The 18,651-nt window shown below is 32.3% G+C and overlaps 1 protein-coding gene across 4 annotated transcripts; it reads right to left on the bottom strand.

Moving 5' to 3' along the window:
• Positions 1-8,904: 8,904 nt before the first annotated feature.
• LOC118052561 (cell division cycle protein 27 homolog B) lies at positions 8,905-17,066 on the bottom strand. 4 transcript variants are annotated; one of them, XM_035063559.2, is made up of 16 exons: positions 16,856-17,066; positions 16,087-16,159; positions 15,815-15,924; positions 15,521-15,567; positions 14,828-14,925; positions 14,367-14,680; positions 13,976-14,131; positions 12,987-13,203; positions 12,529-12,755; positions 12,377-12,442; positions 11,601-11,720; positions 11,235-11,311; positions 10,486-10,605; positions 10,113-10,332; positions 9,724-10,005; positions 8,905-9,334 (listed from the first exon to the last, which is right to left on the bottom strand). In XM_035063559.2, exons 1-16 carry the CDS (start codon positions 16,958-16,960, stop codon positions 9,284-9,286), a joined length of 2,283 nt encoding a protein of 760 aa, XP_034919450.1. In that variant the 5' UTR covers positions 16,961-17,066; the 3' UTR covers positions 8,905-9,283. The 4 variants fall into 4 exon arrangements, with proteins under 4 accessions (XP_034919450.1, XP_034919451.1, XP_073266226.1 ...); XM_035063560.2 differs by having other exon boundaries at positions 15,815-15,874; positions 16,856-16,881; XM_073410125.1 differs by lacking the exon at positions 16,087-16,159 and having other exon boundaries at positions 16,856-16,982.
• Positions 17,067-18,651: the final 1,585 nt, after the last annotated feature.

Raw genomic sequence — 18,651 nt, 5'->3', positions numbered from 1 at the left:
GGAAGCGGGAAGAATAAATAAAATAAGGTTCGCATTTCCTTCATTCTTTATAAACAAAATGAACAATTTTTTTTATATTTTATTTTTTAAAAAAATAAACCAAATTATTATTCTGATGGTCCAATTGAATTTTTTTTAGATGAAAAAAAAAATATTTAGGTATTATTAATCTGTTTTTTAATATAAAATTTAAATTATATGAAGATTAATTTGATGTGATCTAATTGATTTGACAAATCTAAAAATAACTCGAATAACCTATAAAAATATAGTTTGACAAAAATAAAAATGATATTTATTTTTAATTATTAAAATGATAGCATATTAAATTGACTTAGATCAACTTAGATATCTATCAAATCCATTATCCAGGTTATGAGACCCCAACAATCCTATAGTAAGCAAATAGTTTTTTTTTAATTAAAATTCAATTCTTAATCAACTTAATGTTAAATGATGAAATTAAAAATAAAATTCAACTAAAAAAATAAATTGAGTCAACTCAGGTTAACATATAAAACCTGGGTTATAGGACTGAAATAACCTTATAGAAAATAAATCAAAATAAATTATATAGCTCAATTTTCAATTAACCTGATGTTGAAGGATGAAATTAAAAAAAAAAACATAAAAAATCACTTGAATCAACCAACCAAACCTGTGACCCAAGTTATTAGACCAAGATAACCTCATAGAAAGTAAATCAAAACAAATTATATAGTTCAATTCTCAATCAATCTGATGTTGAAGGATAAAATTAAAAAAAAAAAAACATAAAAATCACTCGAATCAATCGACAAACCTGTGACCCCAGTTATTAGACCAAGATAACCTAAAAAACACAAACCTAAACAAATTATGAAGTTTGTTGGTAGATGATAACAATGTGATAGGCATTAGAATTACGGTATTGCTCACGATAACAGAAGTTAAAAAAATAGGTTGACAAGGGAAAACTATGGTGGGAAGAACTTGGATGTTTTAAGAAAATACATATTTATTTCTTAAAAAAAAAAAAGCCAAAAGAAGAATTTAAAGTTAGTGGAGAATGGTATATTAAGGGATTAGTACAATAGATGAACAGGAAAGTCCATAGGAAAGAGATCTCCAAAAAGAGTTAACTAGTAGAAATAGAGACCAAGTTAGTAAATACATCCTCAAAGTACTAGAGGTTACTTGACTAAAGGAATTATAAATATATGTGGTCGAAGTTAAAAAAAATGATTTTGGTAGCTCATTAGAGGTTGAACCAATGATAGTTAATAATCTAATTGTATTAGAATATTGGCTAATTTGGTAGCAGGGTTAGGTGTCATTTAAGTTTATTTCGACAATATGTTTGAGTCTAAAAGAAATGTTGTTTGATTAAGCATGAAACAAATTTCAAGACTGTCTATAAAGAAGCTTTTGGGCATGATTCAAAGGTTGTTTCTATAATGTAATGTATAAAGTTTAGAGTTGTCTTTGGAATCATATTGAAGGTGTGTTAAAAGGGTTGTTTGATTGATTAGTGAAAGAACTAATGACCATTTTAGGGGTTACTGGGCAATAAAAGTACAATAATTTAAGGAACTATTGAATTAGTTTTAGGTTATTGTGTTGACAAATAAGACATGGACCTAAGATTAAAAAATACATGTAAATCATGTGATAAATATTCCATGGTTAGTGGGTATAGCTAACTACTTGGAATTCTGATTAAAATTGTTGGTAATTGTAAGATCACACATAAGATGGTACCTATTATTTAGAGAACTATATAATGAATATCTAAAAGAAAGATTTATTTCCATCTTAACATGATGATGGAAGATACTGTCACAAAAGAATGGTATGAGCAATGATCCTTTAAAGAGGGATCCAAAAAGTATGCATTAGAATGACCATAAGTATAAGGTGTGATTTCATAAATGAAGTTACACCTTTGAATTGTCTTGGATATAAGAACATACAACATGTATGTATGATCTCTTGATGTTAGTGTTAAGGAAATAAAGGATCAAGTAAAGAACATGTACTAAAGAAAGGATTAATGAACTGGTATAAACTATAAAGGAGGGGATGTTTGCTATATATGGTTAAAGTGATTAAAACAATGGTATAGAGTATTGTTTGGTATCTTATATAAAGTATAGTAGGGTAAATTACCCAACATTTCTTGTTAAAAAGTATTGAGGTAGAGGAAACTGGTTGATATATGAGAAAAGAATTATATAATTGTATATAAGTGTGGAACTTAGAATCATGAAGTAAATAAATGTGGATTTAATATCAAGTGATTTATGACATTGCATACTTATATCGTGTGTGTGTATTTAATTTCAGGTGTTTTTTAAATTTGAGCAAAACATTAGATTTTTTTATAGTTTTTTTATAATTTCTTTTATTATATAACAAGATGTCCACCCTTTTATGATGTAAACAAAATGAGTACTAAAGATGCAATTGACTTAGCTCTTACTTTTATTTACTATGTTGTAATTTAGCATTCAACTTAAGTATATTAAATTAACTATAAATACAAATATATTATAATGGTTTTTATGTACATAATTATTAATGTTGTTTACTGCAAAGTTAATGATGTGCTTGGTGTATGAATTATAATGGATAATTTGATGGAGTAGAAGAGGTATATTATTTACTTGTGTTGTGAATTGATAAACTCTATGAATTGATAACCTCTGGGATGACTAGAGAATACGAGCTTTTGATGTTGATATGTATGCAAGTGTTGATAATTTGAGAATTTTTATATTTAGGGAAGACTTTGTTGAAATTTCAGCATAAACATTATTGATATATTAAGTATAAAAACTATTAAACTAATAAGTTTGATGGATTGTCAGACTATTACATAATGTATATGCATAAAAGCATTACCTTGTTTCCCTAAGTTCAAGGCTCTAAGCTTTTTTTTTTTTTTTTGACATTAGAATTTACAGGTTGTTACAACCCGAGTCATGGACTTGCTTGGAATTAATAACTTTTTAAAAAAATTTATCTTTCATTTAATTATACAACATTAAAAATAGATATTTGCCAAGAAAATGATAAAATAAAATTAAAGATAAAAACAAAAAAAAATTTATTGAATTTAAATTTAAATAAAAAAGGATACACATTCAAAGGCTAAAAAATAATTAAGCACTTATGATGTTTTTTCACCTCAAAAACCTTATAAAACGTTAATTTTAGAATCAAATTAGAAAGAACATAGTGTGCAAGGATAAAATTGAAAAGAAAAAAAGTTTGGTGACTAAAATAAAAATAGGCTTAAAGGACTTAAGAAATACAAAGCACTCTTTCAGCAAACGGTATTTTGTTAAGGGATCTAAAATAATTACTTTATAGGATTTAGTTTTTTTCTTAACATTTTGTTCAAGAATTATAGTAAATGATAGTAATAAAATATAATCAACCACCTTATATGTTTTTTATCATGTTAAACATACATGCATGTCATATATAAAGTAAATATCACAATGAAAATGCATGAGCTTGATAAAGGTAAAATATAAACATAAATAAATAGAACATGTTATCTCTTTTTTGTATGGATGTATATTGAGATTTGCTTGGTTTTTTATAGTTAAAATCCAATTGACACTCCTAACAAAGCCTTCAAGAGAGAACAAATACCCAAATTTACACACACACACACACACACACACACACATATATATAGAGAGAGAGAGAGGAACAATTATCCCTCACAAAAAGCATCTTAGGTTTTCTTGTGTATCCTCTCAATCCCCCTAGAGATATAAGTTAAATACTCATTATTGAACCTACAAGATGCCTTAGCTAACTTAGATATGGTAATAGTTCTAGGATTTAAATCATTGGATCATCCCCCAAACTGCCACAACAAAGCCCAAATAGGACTCCTACTATTAGTAACTAAGTCATTAGCCTTCATTGCCACCTCATCCAACTTTTTCACTATATCATGGGATTCTAAGCAAGAACCCAATGTCGCTTTCCTACTCACAGCAAACCCTTTAGACAATCTAACCTAGCCATCTATAATGACTTGATCAAACCTTAATATAAAAAAGGTAAAACAAAAGAAGTTAAATCCATATATTGGAGTATTCCTTGATCAAAAACCTGTGAAACAAATGGCTTATATCTTTTTTTATATATAGCAATTGTACCTTAAAGGTGGAAAGAAAAATTATTATGGAAGTAAAATGAAAAAGAAGAACACCTAAAGACCTTATATAATGATAGGTGCCTCATTAAATGAGGCTTGGTGTCTTATTTCAGTCAAAACTATATATATATATATATATAATAAAAAAAAAAAAAACTTGTGGTGAAATATCATGGATGGGTTGAAATTCAAGAATGTATTAGCTCAGTGATCCCTTTTCCTAAAGATTCATACGATCTAGCCCTGGAATCACATGTGCTAGGTCATTAAAGCTTCTTTTTTTACATTGAAATTTACAGGTTGTTACAACCCGAGTCATGGACTTGCTTGGAATTAATAATTTTTTAAAAAACCTATCTTTCATTTAATTATACAACATTAAAAATAGACATCTGCAAGAAAAAGATCAAATAAAATTAAAGCTAAAAACAAAAAATAGTTTTATTGAATTTAAATTTAAATAAAAAAGGATAAACATTAAAAGGCTAAGAAATGGTTAGGCACTTAGGATAAACATTACTTGGACAAAAGTGATAAAATACTACTGTTAGGAGCAAAATCAACATTTAATAATCACATCCTCCTATCACTCCATTCATGAAGGTTTAAGATGTGGTGCCAACAAAGAGATTGGACCCTAAAATAAGCAAACTTGTGTTTTACTAAGTTTGACCAATAAGACCGAGATAATAAGTTTTGAGGGAGGCCAACTATAAGGGGCAAGCCTATGAATCATCTTGGAAAAAGATGATAAAAACCCCTACTTGGAGGGAAAACACATGTAGTAATTGGAAAGCTCCCTCAAAAGAAGTCTCATTTGGGTTTAGGATTCACATCTTAGACTTCAATTCACACAATAGTTTCCAGATTTATATTCTCAAGTTTTTTATGGTTCATCATGTTGAAATAAGACCTCTTATAGTAAATGGGTTACGCCTAGTGTTTTATTTTTTCAGTATATGATGGAAATCAAAGGAGGCATCAAAAATTCCTTAATCTTTTCATAAGTCATCACATTAAGGTATAATCATAATTAACAAAATAAAGAATTTCTAAAAACTAGGACAATAATCCTACAAGTTGGTCTAGCCTTTTAAGAGATTCCTTTCTTGTTTAAATGATATGAGACACCTCCTCATTTACTTTGGAGGAGACTTGAAACCACATATCATAGTAGGACATGATCAATATAAAAGGGTAAAAACTTAAAAAAGAGAAGGCTAGAATTTTTTTTTTCTTTAAGCTTCCTCATAATCTCTACTCTTCGAATGTCTTTTGCACACACTTTGTACTCCAAAATGGTTTTCCTCCATTTCATTAAAATTGACTTAACCATCAAAAGGTCTCTTGAGCTCACTAGAAAACTTGTTTTCAAATAACCTTAGAAGCTTTCATGGCTCATAACCATAATCCATTTTGACCTAGAAGTCTAAGAGACTCTAAGATGAGAATAAAATTATGCTTTTTTAAGAGCCACATCTCGTCGTTCTTGCCAAGCCTAATGGCTCATGATCACAATCCATTATAGCCTATAAAATTCAGTAGACCTCAAGATGAGAAGATGTTGTCTTGTTAATAAGTAACTTCTATTGTTTTTTGTTAATGACACATATCACGGAGCGACGTCAAATGGCGACGTTGAAAGTGCCTCTTAAGAGGTGGTATTGTAAGGGAAGGGTTTTAGGTTTAATCATAAAATTATGATTAAGGTTCATAAGTTGCCATCTAATATTATGGTTACTAAAAAAACTATGGTTTGCAAGAGTATGAGTAAGGGACTAGTTGTGCAAGGGGAAGACGCATCATCCCTGGTGCACCCTACCTAAGATAAGTTGTATTATTGTTTGATTTTTTAGGTTAAATTTCTATTTGTTGGTCTTTTTCTAAGGTCTAAGATAGATCTTTCTTTGTGAAGAAGTCTCTACCTTATTGGGTTGAATCTTAAATGTCATAAGAAATAAATTTTAGTATCGCATTTTTTTCTTTGTATCTTTAATATCTGAGATCTATTGTGAAGTTTTACACCCTCAAATATTAAAGTCTTCATCTAAACCTTAATATAAAATGAACAAAATGATTGGTAAAGGGTTTGATATTTTAGCCAAATCTTAATGGATAACAATAAACTTGTTACAATATCATTTTTATTTTATTTTTTTGCATTTTTAAAACATAAGAAAGATGTAATTTTTTGTTTTTTTATATAAAAATATGCTTGGTGAAAACAAAATATTTTTCCTTTTGTTTTTGTTTTTTGAAATGGAAAATTAATTTTAAAAATTTTAAGATTTTTTGGATTTTCAAAAAAAAATTAGAAATGGCTTGGAGAAAACCAAGTATTTTAATATTAAATATGTATCTTACAGTGTAATTATGTAGCCCGATATTATACAAAATTGGTAGAAAAACATGCGAGAAAATCAAAAGTTTTTTTAAAGGACTTTAAAAAAAAATTGAAGTTTTTTCATTATTTTAAATTTATATATTATTTTTATTATTAATTGGCGGCCAACAAGCTTATCTTCTTTTTCTCATTTTTTTTATAATTATACTATATTATATTATTATATTGGGCTAGGTCAAACCAAGACAAGCTGAACCGACTAGCTGCCCAACAAGTTTATCTCTCTTTTTTTTGGTAGGTTGGGCCGAAACGGGTCCAGCCCACCTTACTAGTTTGCAAAATGTGAACTTGGTTCACGTTTTACATGCAACTAAGAAGTTGCAGGGGAAAGAGAGGGGATAAAAAGAAAGGTCACCTAGCATAGAGGGTTGGGGCTACCGTCATTAGTCTGGCGTGAGGTGGGTGAAGATGTTGGTGGCTCAAGGTGGAGTTAGAGGAAGAAACAACAATGTCATGGTGCAGGAGAGCCAATGGAGAAGAAAAAGAAGTTGACAATGGTGTTGGTGACTTTCATTATTACTAGTGAGCAGATGGGTTGGTGGAGAAGGTTGGGCCACTCTTGATCACAATGGTGCTAAGGTGGAAGTGGCTGAAAAGGCAATGGAGAGAGAGAAAAAATAGAGAATTGTTAGCTGGTAAGGAAAAATTGGGGGAGGTTGATTTTTTGCCAACTTAGAAATTGATTTTCTCCTCTCTCAGGCCATGGAATCCAACCCTATTTATAGGAGGTGGAAGAGGGACATTTTGTCTTTACTAGTACCAAATCTTGGCCCTTTATTTGATCCGGAAGGATCTCAACCATTAGTTCAAAATGGCTATCATGGGATGTTATATTTGCTGCATAAATAAGATGGTCAGGTTGGCCACTTTGGAGTGGTGTTATAGTCGTTGTGGAATCAATCAGCCAAAACAGATCATACTAGAGTGTAGTAAGATATCAGGTGATCGTTTGCGTGCAAGTTTTGTTAATTTTTGTACAAAGATGAAGCATTAAATATCTTGGAAAGGTGATCCCTTAAGCAATCTTTTCGAGTGAAAACCTAAAAAAGTCAAAACGGCGTTGTTTTGGCAAAGTTCATTTTAGTCCTTCAATTTATGATTTCACTCAATTACACCCCCTGAGTAGCTTCAAACTTTCAATTTTGTTTAATTTTGTCCTTGAAAAACTTCAATCTCAACCCTGAATTTTAGTGCCTTTTTCATTTTGATCCTTGGTTTCGGATTTGTGCAAATTAACCCTTAATTGACCATTAAACTTTTAATTTTCTTCAATTTCACCCCTGATTTCAGCCAATTGGGTTCCCAAAGTTCGGCGTCTTTTTGGTCCTTAGCTATGAATTTCTTCAATTTAGCCCATTGACCCTAAAACTTTTATTTTCTTATAATTTTACCCTTGATTTCAATCAATTGACTTGATAAAAAATAAATTTGGTCTCCTGAAATTTTAATCTTCTTAATTAAGCTCAAATTGGGCTCTCAAACTTACTTTTTCACTAATTAAGCCCAAAATAAAATTAATTTGACCTATTTAAAGTATAATTAAATTCTTACGCCTAATTAAATCATTCAATTGGGCCCAATTTAATTCTTAAATATAATTAAACTTTAATTTGGCCCATGATTAAATCTAATTAGCCTATTAAATATCTAATTATATCCCGAGGCTTAATTTTTATGTAGATTTGTCCAAAAATAATTTAATTTGACTTTAAATCTACATTGTCTCTTCAGTTTTGGAAATAATAGAGGATAATTAAACTCTTGATTCCATCCAAAATTACAGCTTGATTGATTTTTTTTTTTTCTACATGTGAAATCCTCCCAGGTTGTTTTTGCCAAAATATCAGTCTTTATTTTATATATTTTATTTTTTTATTCTAAAAAGAAAAAGGTGAATTTAAAGAATAACCCAGAAATAAATTATGACAACACATACTATTAATTTTGTTAGTTGTAAAGAAGAACAAGTGAATATATAAGTTAAAACTTTTAACTAAATCAAAATCTTGAATAGAATAGAATTTTATTTGAGAAAAACATAAATATAGTCTCAAATATCAAACCTATATAACCTTTATCAATTAACTCCTAAATCTATAAATTTTATTAATTAAATTAGTTTGTTGTTCTCTTATGAACCAATAAAATATTTATTGTTTGATACATAATAAATTTCCCATCATTTTTTACTAATAGATTCGAGAATCACTCAAATCATTTATTTTTGTTAATGTTCATCAGTTAAAGATGAGATTCAAGTTGAGACCTCACCTTTTTGTTTTTTGCTGAATTTCCCACTGAAATCATATTATGGCCATTGCAAAATTAAATAATAACGAGCGGAACAAGGGCAGAAACTTCATTAACTTTAACCCCATTGAAATTGCAATGTCATTCGCTGCGAGCTGGAACTCTCGAGTAACCACTAATTTCAACTATATATATATAAAAAAAAACAAATGAATGATACAACCATTTCAACATGACATGATTTGACAACTATCGGTACAAGTTCTGTCAGCATGCTAATCACCTACAAAACTGAGGTTACCTCTGCGAGACCTGCCAAATGGAAGAGCCAACATACCCAGGATCAACCTCTTTTATTCTAGTGATTGATCGAAAGCAAAAGCAGGCCATTCTCCTTGGGGCCAGCAGCTCTGAACTGGATAATTTGCGTTGCGTTCCCTTTTCTTCTGTGTCTACAATGCTAGAAAGATCTACAAGCTGTCTTCTAATTCATCTGGTACATGCAGCTTCTCAATGTCAGCCTGTCAAATATTAAGAAACAAGAAGAGGTCAGCAAAAATAAATCCAAGCTGATGAAGAAGAAACAGGGGAGGTACCGTCCTTAAATTCATTTGAAGATTCAAGTTATGGTTTGTCAGAAACCAAGAAAAAAGCTAGATACTATAGTTCGAGCAAGTTCCAGCATGCAGATACGTGAGGCATTGAATACAGTTAAAATCAATCTGTGAAACAAAAACTGGTCTTCTAAATCTGTTTTCACTATGAAGTTCAAGCTCTGACCGATGCTATGAATTGCCAAATAAAATACAATGTAAATTTCACAGTCCATTTTTCTCGGTGAATACATCTATGCTTTCACTATCAGTTCCCAGATTTACAAAGCAAAAAAAAACTGGAATAAGCCAGTCACCTTAATTGTAGCAACATCGGTTGCTGATGGTTTCAAATCCAAAGCAAGACCAAAGTGAAGCATTGCCTTCTCATACATGTTACGCCTCTTATAAATCTTGCCCATCAAAGCATAAACACTGCTTTCACGTGGAGCATACTCTTTCAGCTCTTCTAGGACATCTAGAGCTTCATCAAAGCTTTCCAAGCTCACAAGTATATTAGCCTTCTGATACCTGGGAAGAGGGTTCTTCTTATCAGCTAAAATTGCCCTCTCCATCATCTCTAGAGCTTCCTCATTTCTCTATATATTTTTTAATAATCCAAAAGAAGAAAAAAAATTAGAAAACCACAGGACATTATCAACATTGGAAAATACAGAATTTAATATCAATTTGCATATGGCTCAACCTTCAAGGCATGCAAAGCAGTCCCAAGGTAAGACATTATCACAGAAGAATGTGGATTTATTTGGAAAGCCATTTGGAAGTGATGCTCAGAAAACTCATTTTTCTCTTGTCGAAGATAGACCATCCCAAGCCCATGCCAGGACTTGTAATGCCTAGCATCTATCCGTAGAGCACTCTGGTAACTCTTAATTCCATTCTCAAAATCTTCCAAGGCAACATATCTGCAGGTAACCAAGTAATTGCAAGAAAAATATATGAAACGTGAATCAACCATTGAATATAGAATTCAACTGTTTGAAAATACAAATATATCAGTTATCACAAGGAAAAGAAAACAAAAATGAAAATGAAAAACAAGAAACCAAGGGACCTACTCATGACCACATAAGGTGTGTGCATATGCAAATCTCGAATCAAGTTGTACAGCTCGCTGGAAATTTTTCAAGGCAGTTTCATGGTCTTTCTGCAGACTATAGCAATTTCCCATGGCACACCTGCATGTTCATTCAACCTGAATGAGTGAGAAATGCGGATGACAAATGATAAGAACTGGTAATGCTAAATACAGCTGCAGCAAAGTAAAATATGCAAGCTTGTTCTAACAGACTGAAATCTGCCAGCCTTGTGTTATTTAAACCCCAAATTTGTTTCAAGCACATTCAGAGAAGGATCATCAGGTTTGTATAAGCACCATAACACATACAACTATATCACCCAGTTAGGCGAAGCTGACCTGAAATTGTGAATGAACACAAAAGGACCCTTCACTCCACATAAAATAGGCAGGAGTACATACACGAAGCTATAAATAGGTACAGCACACCCAGATCTCAAGATACCAGTTTTATTCTGGAACAGTATTAATAATTTTCAACAAAGCATTCGTGTTTGAGGGTTCCCTCTTCAAGGCCCACAGGCATGAGAGAAACCAAATACAAAAAATGATGAGCAACATAAACAACTTTAGTGCTTGTTTTGAGAAGAAAAAATGAATGTGATGGCTCAGAGGAGAAATTGAAGGTAATAACCACCATGTAACATGTGAAAGCTGGATTGTAAACAGGTGCACGAGAAACAAAAGGCAAGGGAGGCACTGTACGTTAAAAAGGTATAATAACACTACCAAGATTGAGGAGCTAAACGATCAGTTGATATCAGTTCCTGAGCCAGGTAACTTAACTTCATTTCTTCCTTCAAATGCTGCAACAAAAGGAAGAATAAAAATTCATCTAAAGCAAGAAATAGTTATACCATAAATGCATGAAGTGCAAGCATCAAGCAATACAATTAAAATATAACACTTATTTCAAAGAAAGAGACCAGAAGTCACTTGTCCTATATAAAACTTCATCTAAAACCCTATATTACCTAGGTTTTCAAAGGAAGAGACCAGAAGTCACATATCCTTTCATATGGCATTGTTAACAACCAAGCAAAACAAACCAAATTTCTTAACTATGTTACTGGAACCTCCTATAGATAAACTCACATAAAGAACTGTAGAATATACATCCAATCCTTCTAAACTGTAAGGTGATGCTCGACGGGCAAGACTGAAGGCTCTATCAGCTTCCAAATAATCCACTAATTCAACGTATGCTTTTCCAACCTACAATTGAAATACAAACATGTTCAATAATGCATGGCATACAGATGGTTTAAAACCATAGAAAACAGTAATTTTAAGGGAAGCGAGCAAGAGAATGAACAAAAAATAAAAAGCAGCAAAGGTTCAACTATGCAATCATCATGTGATATGATAAAAAAAAAAAAAAATGAGAAATCGATACATTCTAAGTTCTAAATAAACCAAAATGAAAGACAGGAAAATAAAGAGGGAATCTCTTCAAATATGCAAAGGTAATCAAATCAACTGCTTCTAACTTCAAGTCAGCATTACAAACAATTTATCATAATATCATAAAAAATTGATGGCAGACTTTTAAAAGCCAAGTTTTAAACAGTTCATATACAATTTGATTAAACATGAAAACTCAAGAAGGAAAATTGTTTTATGAAAATTTTATTTCCGTAGCAGTTTTCACAGTTCAACTCAAAGATGGCCTACATTCAGTTCTGAAATCTCAATAACTCTCAATAATTTAATGATGCAAATTTGCAATGGTATCTAATAAATCCATCTACAATCTAATGATCAGTTTTCTGTGTGTATCTATCAGTCAGATGAGTGCATAATCTAATTAAGAAAAGAATATAAAAATTGAAAAAGAAGGATAGTATTTAATTTTCACTACTGATTTTTACCTGGCAAAGCACCCAGCCTGTATTATAATGCTTGTGTGGTAGTTTCATGTACACATCCAGTGCATCCTGTACACCAAGAAGCAAGCTAGAAAGTAAAAAGTAGTCCTGACAATAATAGTAACTATGCTCTTTTAGCAAACACCAGTTAATACCTGGCATCTGTACATGCAAAAAAGTCTATAACCTTCCCCAAGAGTTCTCAGGAGGCCTAATATTTCTAAAGCACCATTTAAGATACATGAAGCACTTATGGTTACTCCACCAACAGGCATGGTTGCTACTTCTGTTTCAAGAGGTCTAGAATCCCCAGGGGGCAATGAACTACAATTTGAAGATGTATTATTTGCACGCGAATCGTCAAAAGCCTCATTCCGTATACCTTAATATGATTAAAACCAAAATTTTCAAAAAACTGGTTAGTCAATAAGCAGCCAGAAGAACAAAAGAAAGCGTACAGCAGAACAACAAAAGATAGCTACAAAAAGAATATAACTTGCTATTCAACCTAAGTCCACTGGACAAAAATAAGTGCATTTCTACTTCAGCCAACACCAATGTCGATACTGGTGTACAAGCCAACAGTTGGTCAAACAAAAAGAAGAATAATCACCTTCATCATAATTTTCATTGGCCCATGACTGTCCCTTACGAACTGTCACTGAACGTATTGCCATAGAACTCAACTTGGAACCCCCGAGATATTTAGATGAGTTGTTACTTCCATACCCTGCAACCAGTGTAGCACTAGTATTTTGGTTGGCTCCTGCTTCTGCAGCAAGCCTTGTGCTTCGCCGAGGGCCAGAATCAAAAAATAACCTCCCAGAAATCTGAAAATAAATGAGGGCCAATGATGTTGTGAAAAGTAGTGAAATACTCATAAAACAAAGAAAAGATGGATATAGCAATAGCAGGTTTCACTGAGGCATGTTTATAAAATCACACAAAAGATACAAATAACCTTACCAATGTAAGTATCAATATAACAGGCCCAAACAACTTGCCAAATGGAAAGAAAACCTTCAATACACAGATGAAAAACAATCATGCATGCCCCATAAAATAATCAAGATGAAAATATTAGAAGATGTATTAACAAGGTCACCTAACAAACTGCAATTCCATAATACAATTGTGAACAGGAAGGTTAAAAACACCAGCCCATTAAGAAAATAATTTCAGGATCAGCTAAGCCTGCACCATGAAGACAAGGGAAGGAAGAAAATACCAAGCTGATAAACTGAATCAGATAAAGCAGAGGACAAAAAGAAAAGAAACAATGATCTCAAAGGGAAGATGACATTCAGCTCCAATATGGAAATTTGCATCATGAAATGTTTCCCATGTTCATTTATAACCCATTTTAAGCTGTAAATTTCACTCAACATCTTGGCTTGGAGAAGTCTCCTCGCACAAGAAAAAGAAACCTATTGATCTTCCTTATTTCAAGTGCAGTGTAATATGTGTGCTCCACGGCAAAGACCAGACATGTAGATTATGACATTTCTTTTAAAAAATGGCATAGAGTTTCCAAAATTTAGCATGGAAGAGATAATGGAGAAACAAAATTAAATGAAGAAAGGTTGTGTTGGAGCTCTTAACCTTCCGCAATTTCCCTTCATCAACAAACTTTTTACGTGGGCCCTGAATATTAGAATTCACAATCGACCTAGGAAAGTTATCAGAACCAAGTGTACTAGGATTTGAACAATTTGGCTGCACATTTCTGAACAATGGTGGCGGCGCGACACCTGACAACTGCAAAATAAAACCTTTGAAGCAAAACAATACAAAAGGATGAAACATGCTACGGAAAAGAATACAAAATCAAAGAAAACAATGTTTTGGAGTAAACTATATCCTAACCTTACTGTTGAGTGCAAAAATTATTTTTTTATAAAATTAAGAGAGAGAGAAAAGACAATTTAAGAAAAAAGACAAAACTCTAAGCTTTCTGTATAAAGATAGCTTGGAATAATTCAAATGACCATACCTGTGTGGCCATTGGTGAAGGAGTGTTATAAAATGACAGGTTTGGAGGAACACCATTTGAAGGCTGACTAACAGGCCCTCCTAACGTAGAGGCTACATGGTAATTTCCAGGAATATCTCTGAGGTTATTCCCTTGTAGGTGTTTCAACTGCCTTGGACTTCCATCTTCCAAGCCAAAGTTTTGAGCAGAAACTAAATTATGATCCTCGTTGGATATGCTCAAGTTATGGGATGCTGACACACAATTCATGTACTGCTTTTGAATGCAAAGAGCAGCTGCTTCATCAAAAACCGCAGCTGTTTCTTCAGCAGCGCCTAAAACATTGATAAAAAAGAAAGCCAACATAGTATCAGGACAAAAAAATATAGCTCAAGTAGAAAAACAACGTTTTATTTGAACCACAGGCTGGTTGCACAAGACTGCCAGTGGCACAGAATTGTGTGGGTGTTCAATGACCATACCTAATATACAAAGCTGCTCATAGGCGGCCCAGAATAGAGGATCTATAGATAAAGCCTGCTTAAAGTGATGAATGGCACTTTTCCTTCTATCGGTATACCTAAATCCAAATAAACTTAAACAAATAAGAAATTGATATATTAAACCAGGATGTAGAAGGAGAAGAATATAAATAAACAGCCAAATAAAATTAATTAATTATGCAGGTTCAAGAATTCAAATATGAAACTAGAAGCACACTATACTTTTTTAGTGAGGTGTAATAAACAGCCAAGGAGAATGCCTTTGGGATATCAAGAAGCTTTGCAAGATACATACACAGCTCTATAGCCTTCTGAAAGGGAAACAAATATTTTGACATCATTTCATAAGATTTTAAGATCTAAATCAATGAATATACACGGTTTGATGAAATTAACAATTTCAAATTTTCACTGAATCAATGGAAAACTTTAATTGAGGGCATTCTGTCTCTTTCGTTAACATTTCACAGAGCACATAGTCACTACAAAGAATCTAGCAAGTCAAGAAAAATAGTTTTATATCATTGATTCTTCCTTTCTTGATGTTCTACAGCAATACATGAAAATATATGCCTACAATTAAAGTAAAAGTTAAAAGATCTATTCAGAAACTACCCCCTTAATTCTCTTGTGATAGTTAATCACTAAATATTTTAGAAAGAGGTGAGCAACCTGTAGATAAGCCCAAGAAGGAAATGCCCAGGTGCACCATTTGGAACCTGATAGAGAAGAGAAACAACACAAGCAAATCAACGACGTCCAGAAAAGTGCGTCAAAAAGTGCACAGCTATGCCCAGCATTCAGCAATAATGAATTTCAGGACTTTGAATACATACTTACTCCAGCTGAAAATGCTTTTTCATAGATAAATGATGAGAATGGTGATAAAAACAGTCTGCTTTGTGAACCAAAGGTACTTTAGAAAAATGCCAAAAAAATTTTCACTTAAGAAATTCCAAGAGGTACCTCAGCACCAGGCTCATTAGGAGGACATAATGCCGCTTCCGCTTCATTTAGAAGATCCATCTGAAAGCATGATATCGCAAACAAGTAGCGGGATTGAGCCATTTGTGTTCCTAAAAATAATAACAAACAGGAAAAAGCAGAGAGATACATGAATAGGCAACACTTTTAATGGATCGATGGCTATAAAGGGGAAAAAACCAAGACAAGACCATTTAATTAAGACCATCACAAGTTAACAACCATTTGGAAGATGAAAACGTGAAGCATACTACCTTTTAGAATATGATATGCAGAGTAAGCTTGACTATTTTGCAAATAACATCCGGCTAACAATTGTAAATTTGTCTGCATAAACAAAATGCAATTATTTTGAAGTCCAGTAAAACAAAGTACAACAAAAAGAAAAATAAATAAACACATAACATTTGTCTCAAATTGATAACAAAAACAGCCGACCTGTAGAGGGATGGATAGGAAACATAACATTGTCAGAATAGACAAGTAGCTAGTTAAGGTATCTTGTCAAAAATAAGACCCCAGGTTTCATCTAGTCATCTACGTAGTTTGGTTACCAAATCTGTTTCATTCAATAGCAGTGTTGAAGCACGTGGAGAATAAAGCCCACTTTTGATTCGCCCAAGATTCTATGACTTACAAGTATCAAAAACCTTAGCCCCCCTTTTTTTTCTTTTAAGATGTCAAATTCACAAAATACATCAGAATTTCAGACTTTTTCCCAAAATTCCCCAAGAAATGAAGAAGAAGAAGAAGAAGAAAAGTTCGAGCCACGTAGAGCTCCAATCAGTACTGAATCGCCATAAAATTATAAAATAAAATAAAAAATACTAAGAGAAAAAACGATCTTGCCAGTAAAAAGTAATACCCCTAACTGTTCTTGAGAAACCAATACAAAATCAATAAAAATACAGCCACTGTGTTTCAGAATTCTAAGAGTTTATCCCTTCAATTTTCTAGCTGTCTCTCAGAGACCAAACAAAATGCCTCGAAATTAAATAAATAAATTGGAGCTTCTGGGGTTACCTCGGAAGGAAACTCAGCGCAGAGTCGTTCACACATGAAAATGGAGTTTCGATACATGAAATGGCGAAGACTGTTGTTTACACAGTCTATTAGAATCGCTTCCATCTTTTTCTTCTTCTTCTTCTTCTTCTTCTTTGATTCAGAGAGAGGAGACAGGGTAGGGGTTTTCTGGTTTTGGGGGTTTCTTTAGGTTCAAAATGGGATGGCACGTGTTAGCATTTGTTTCAAATAAAGCCTCACGTACGAAGGATTGTTCAGATAATTAATACTGTCTGGATTAAGCGGATGTATTGTCCCCCTCCTTTTGATATTTTTTAATGTAATGCCTATACTTTTAATTTTTATCATGCTCATCCTCTAACTCGGCCATTTCCATAATTTTTAGACTTCTACTAGTTTTACACGCCCCTGTTATGCTGGGTCGAATAAAAAAAATTAATATAAAAAATTATTTTTTATTATTATTAAGCGCAACCCACATATCAATTTTAAAACTTTTTTATTTGACTTTATATCCTAAATAATGTGGGAGCTGGCATGACATTATCCAATTAACTTAGTTTGTCTAAAGCCAACTAGCCTAACCAAAAAAAAAAAATTGAAGAGATTGACAAGAAAAAAAACATCTCGACCAAGCTTTTTGCTTGGTCCAAGTTTAAATTTAAATCATGTGAAGTTGTCCTGATGTGACTTAGATGATTTGGTCAATTAAAAAGCAACATGTTTGACGGGTAAAAAAAAAGTCTAAAGACAAAATTAAGAAAAAAATGATGAAATTGATGGGAAAGAAATTATTAATCCGACTCCTTGTCTAACTCGAGTTTAAAATTAAACCATATGGGTAGTTTTTTTAATGTGATCTAATTGACTTAGTCAATTTAAAAGCAACTCGAATGATTATTAAACAAATAAGGATGAAATTGAGAAAAAAATAATTAGATTGAAATAAAAAAATAAATGAAAAAAAATTCAATGGTCAAATAAACAGTGAAGCTCCATTAATTTTCCCAATTGTTTTAGTACAATAGGGTAATAGATCATCTACCCTTATATATTATATTATATCGCATGTACTCTTATATATTATTTTAAGAAATTCACACTTTCTTCTAACTTTTATTGTAGGATAGAATTATAAAGGGGAAATTATATTTAACATCCTAAGGTTTGGTGTTGATTACACTTTGCCTCCATAGTTTGAAAAATTACACTTACTCTCCGAGTCAATTTAGAATTTCAGATCGGGTTGAAATGTCATCTTACCCTTATATAAATTATAACTTAAAACCCTCGTATAAATTTCTTGAGATATGACGATTGTAAGAGAGAATGGTTGTCTTAGTTAGAAGTGGAAGAGAATTGTGGTTGGTAGCTGCTGGATTAGGTAATTGTTAGTGGTTGGGTCATTGTTGTCATGGTGGTTGAGGTTTGTTGGCATGCGTGGTAAGCATTCTTGTTAGTGGTTGGCGACGAGGGCGATTGTTCGTTGTTGCCATATATGGTGTTGTATTATTGTTAGTAAGCCACGAAACGTCTATTTTAGCTTGTCCTCTTGCTTTTCCTTTTATTTTCATTTCCTCCTTTTACTTTTTTTTCTTCCAAATCTAGTATTTTGATTAAATTCTTCAGGTTGCAACCATAGGTGGAGGTGATTTGGGTTTGTTTGATGTAGTATTTGGAGGTGTATTTCTCCCTCCAAGCGGCTTTGGTTAGGCTGTTAGTTGGAGAAGACAGTGGTGGTCAACTATCGATGTAAAGAAAATTTGCTTGTTACTACCACGAATATAAAAAGTGGC

The sequence above is a fragment of the Populus alba genome, chromosome 6, assembly GCF_005239225.2.
Source record: "Populus alba chromosome 6, ASM523922v2, whole genome shotgun sequence".
Taxonomy (NCBI): domain Eukaryota; kingdom Viridiplantae; phylum Streptophyta; class Magnoliopsida; order Malpighiales; family Salicaceae; genus Populus; species Populus alba.
The sequence above is the reverse complement of the archived record's forward strand: the minus strand, read 5'-3'. Positions and strand labels throughout refer to the sequence as shown.

What these genes read in the sequence shown, in the direction of transcription:
- LOC118052561 (XM_035063559.2), bottom strand. Translation starts at nt 16,960, where the DNA reads ATGGAAGCGATTCTAATAGACTGTGTAAACAACAGTCTTCGCCATTTC. An exon ending in TGAGCAGCTTTGTATATTAG is followed by an intron (nt 14,681 to 14,827) that starts GTATGGTCATTG and finishes TCAATGTTTTAG; the next exon opens with GCGCTGCTGAAGAAACAGCT. An exon ending in CAGGCTGGGTGCTTTGCCAG is followed by an intron (nt 11,721 to 12,376) that starts GTAAAAATCAGT and finishes TTTCAATTGTAG; the next exon opens with GTTGGAAAAGCATACGTTGA.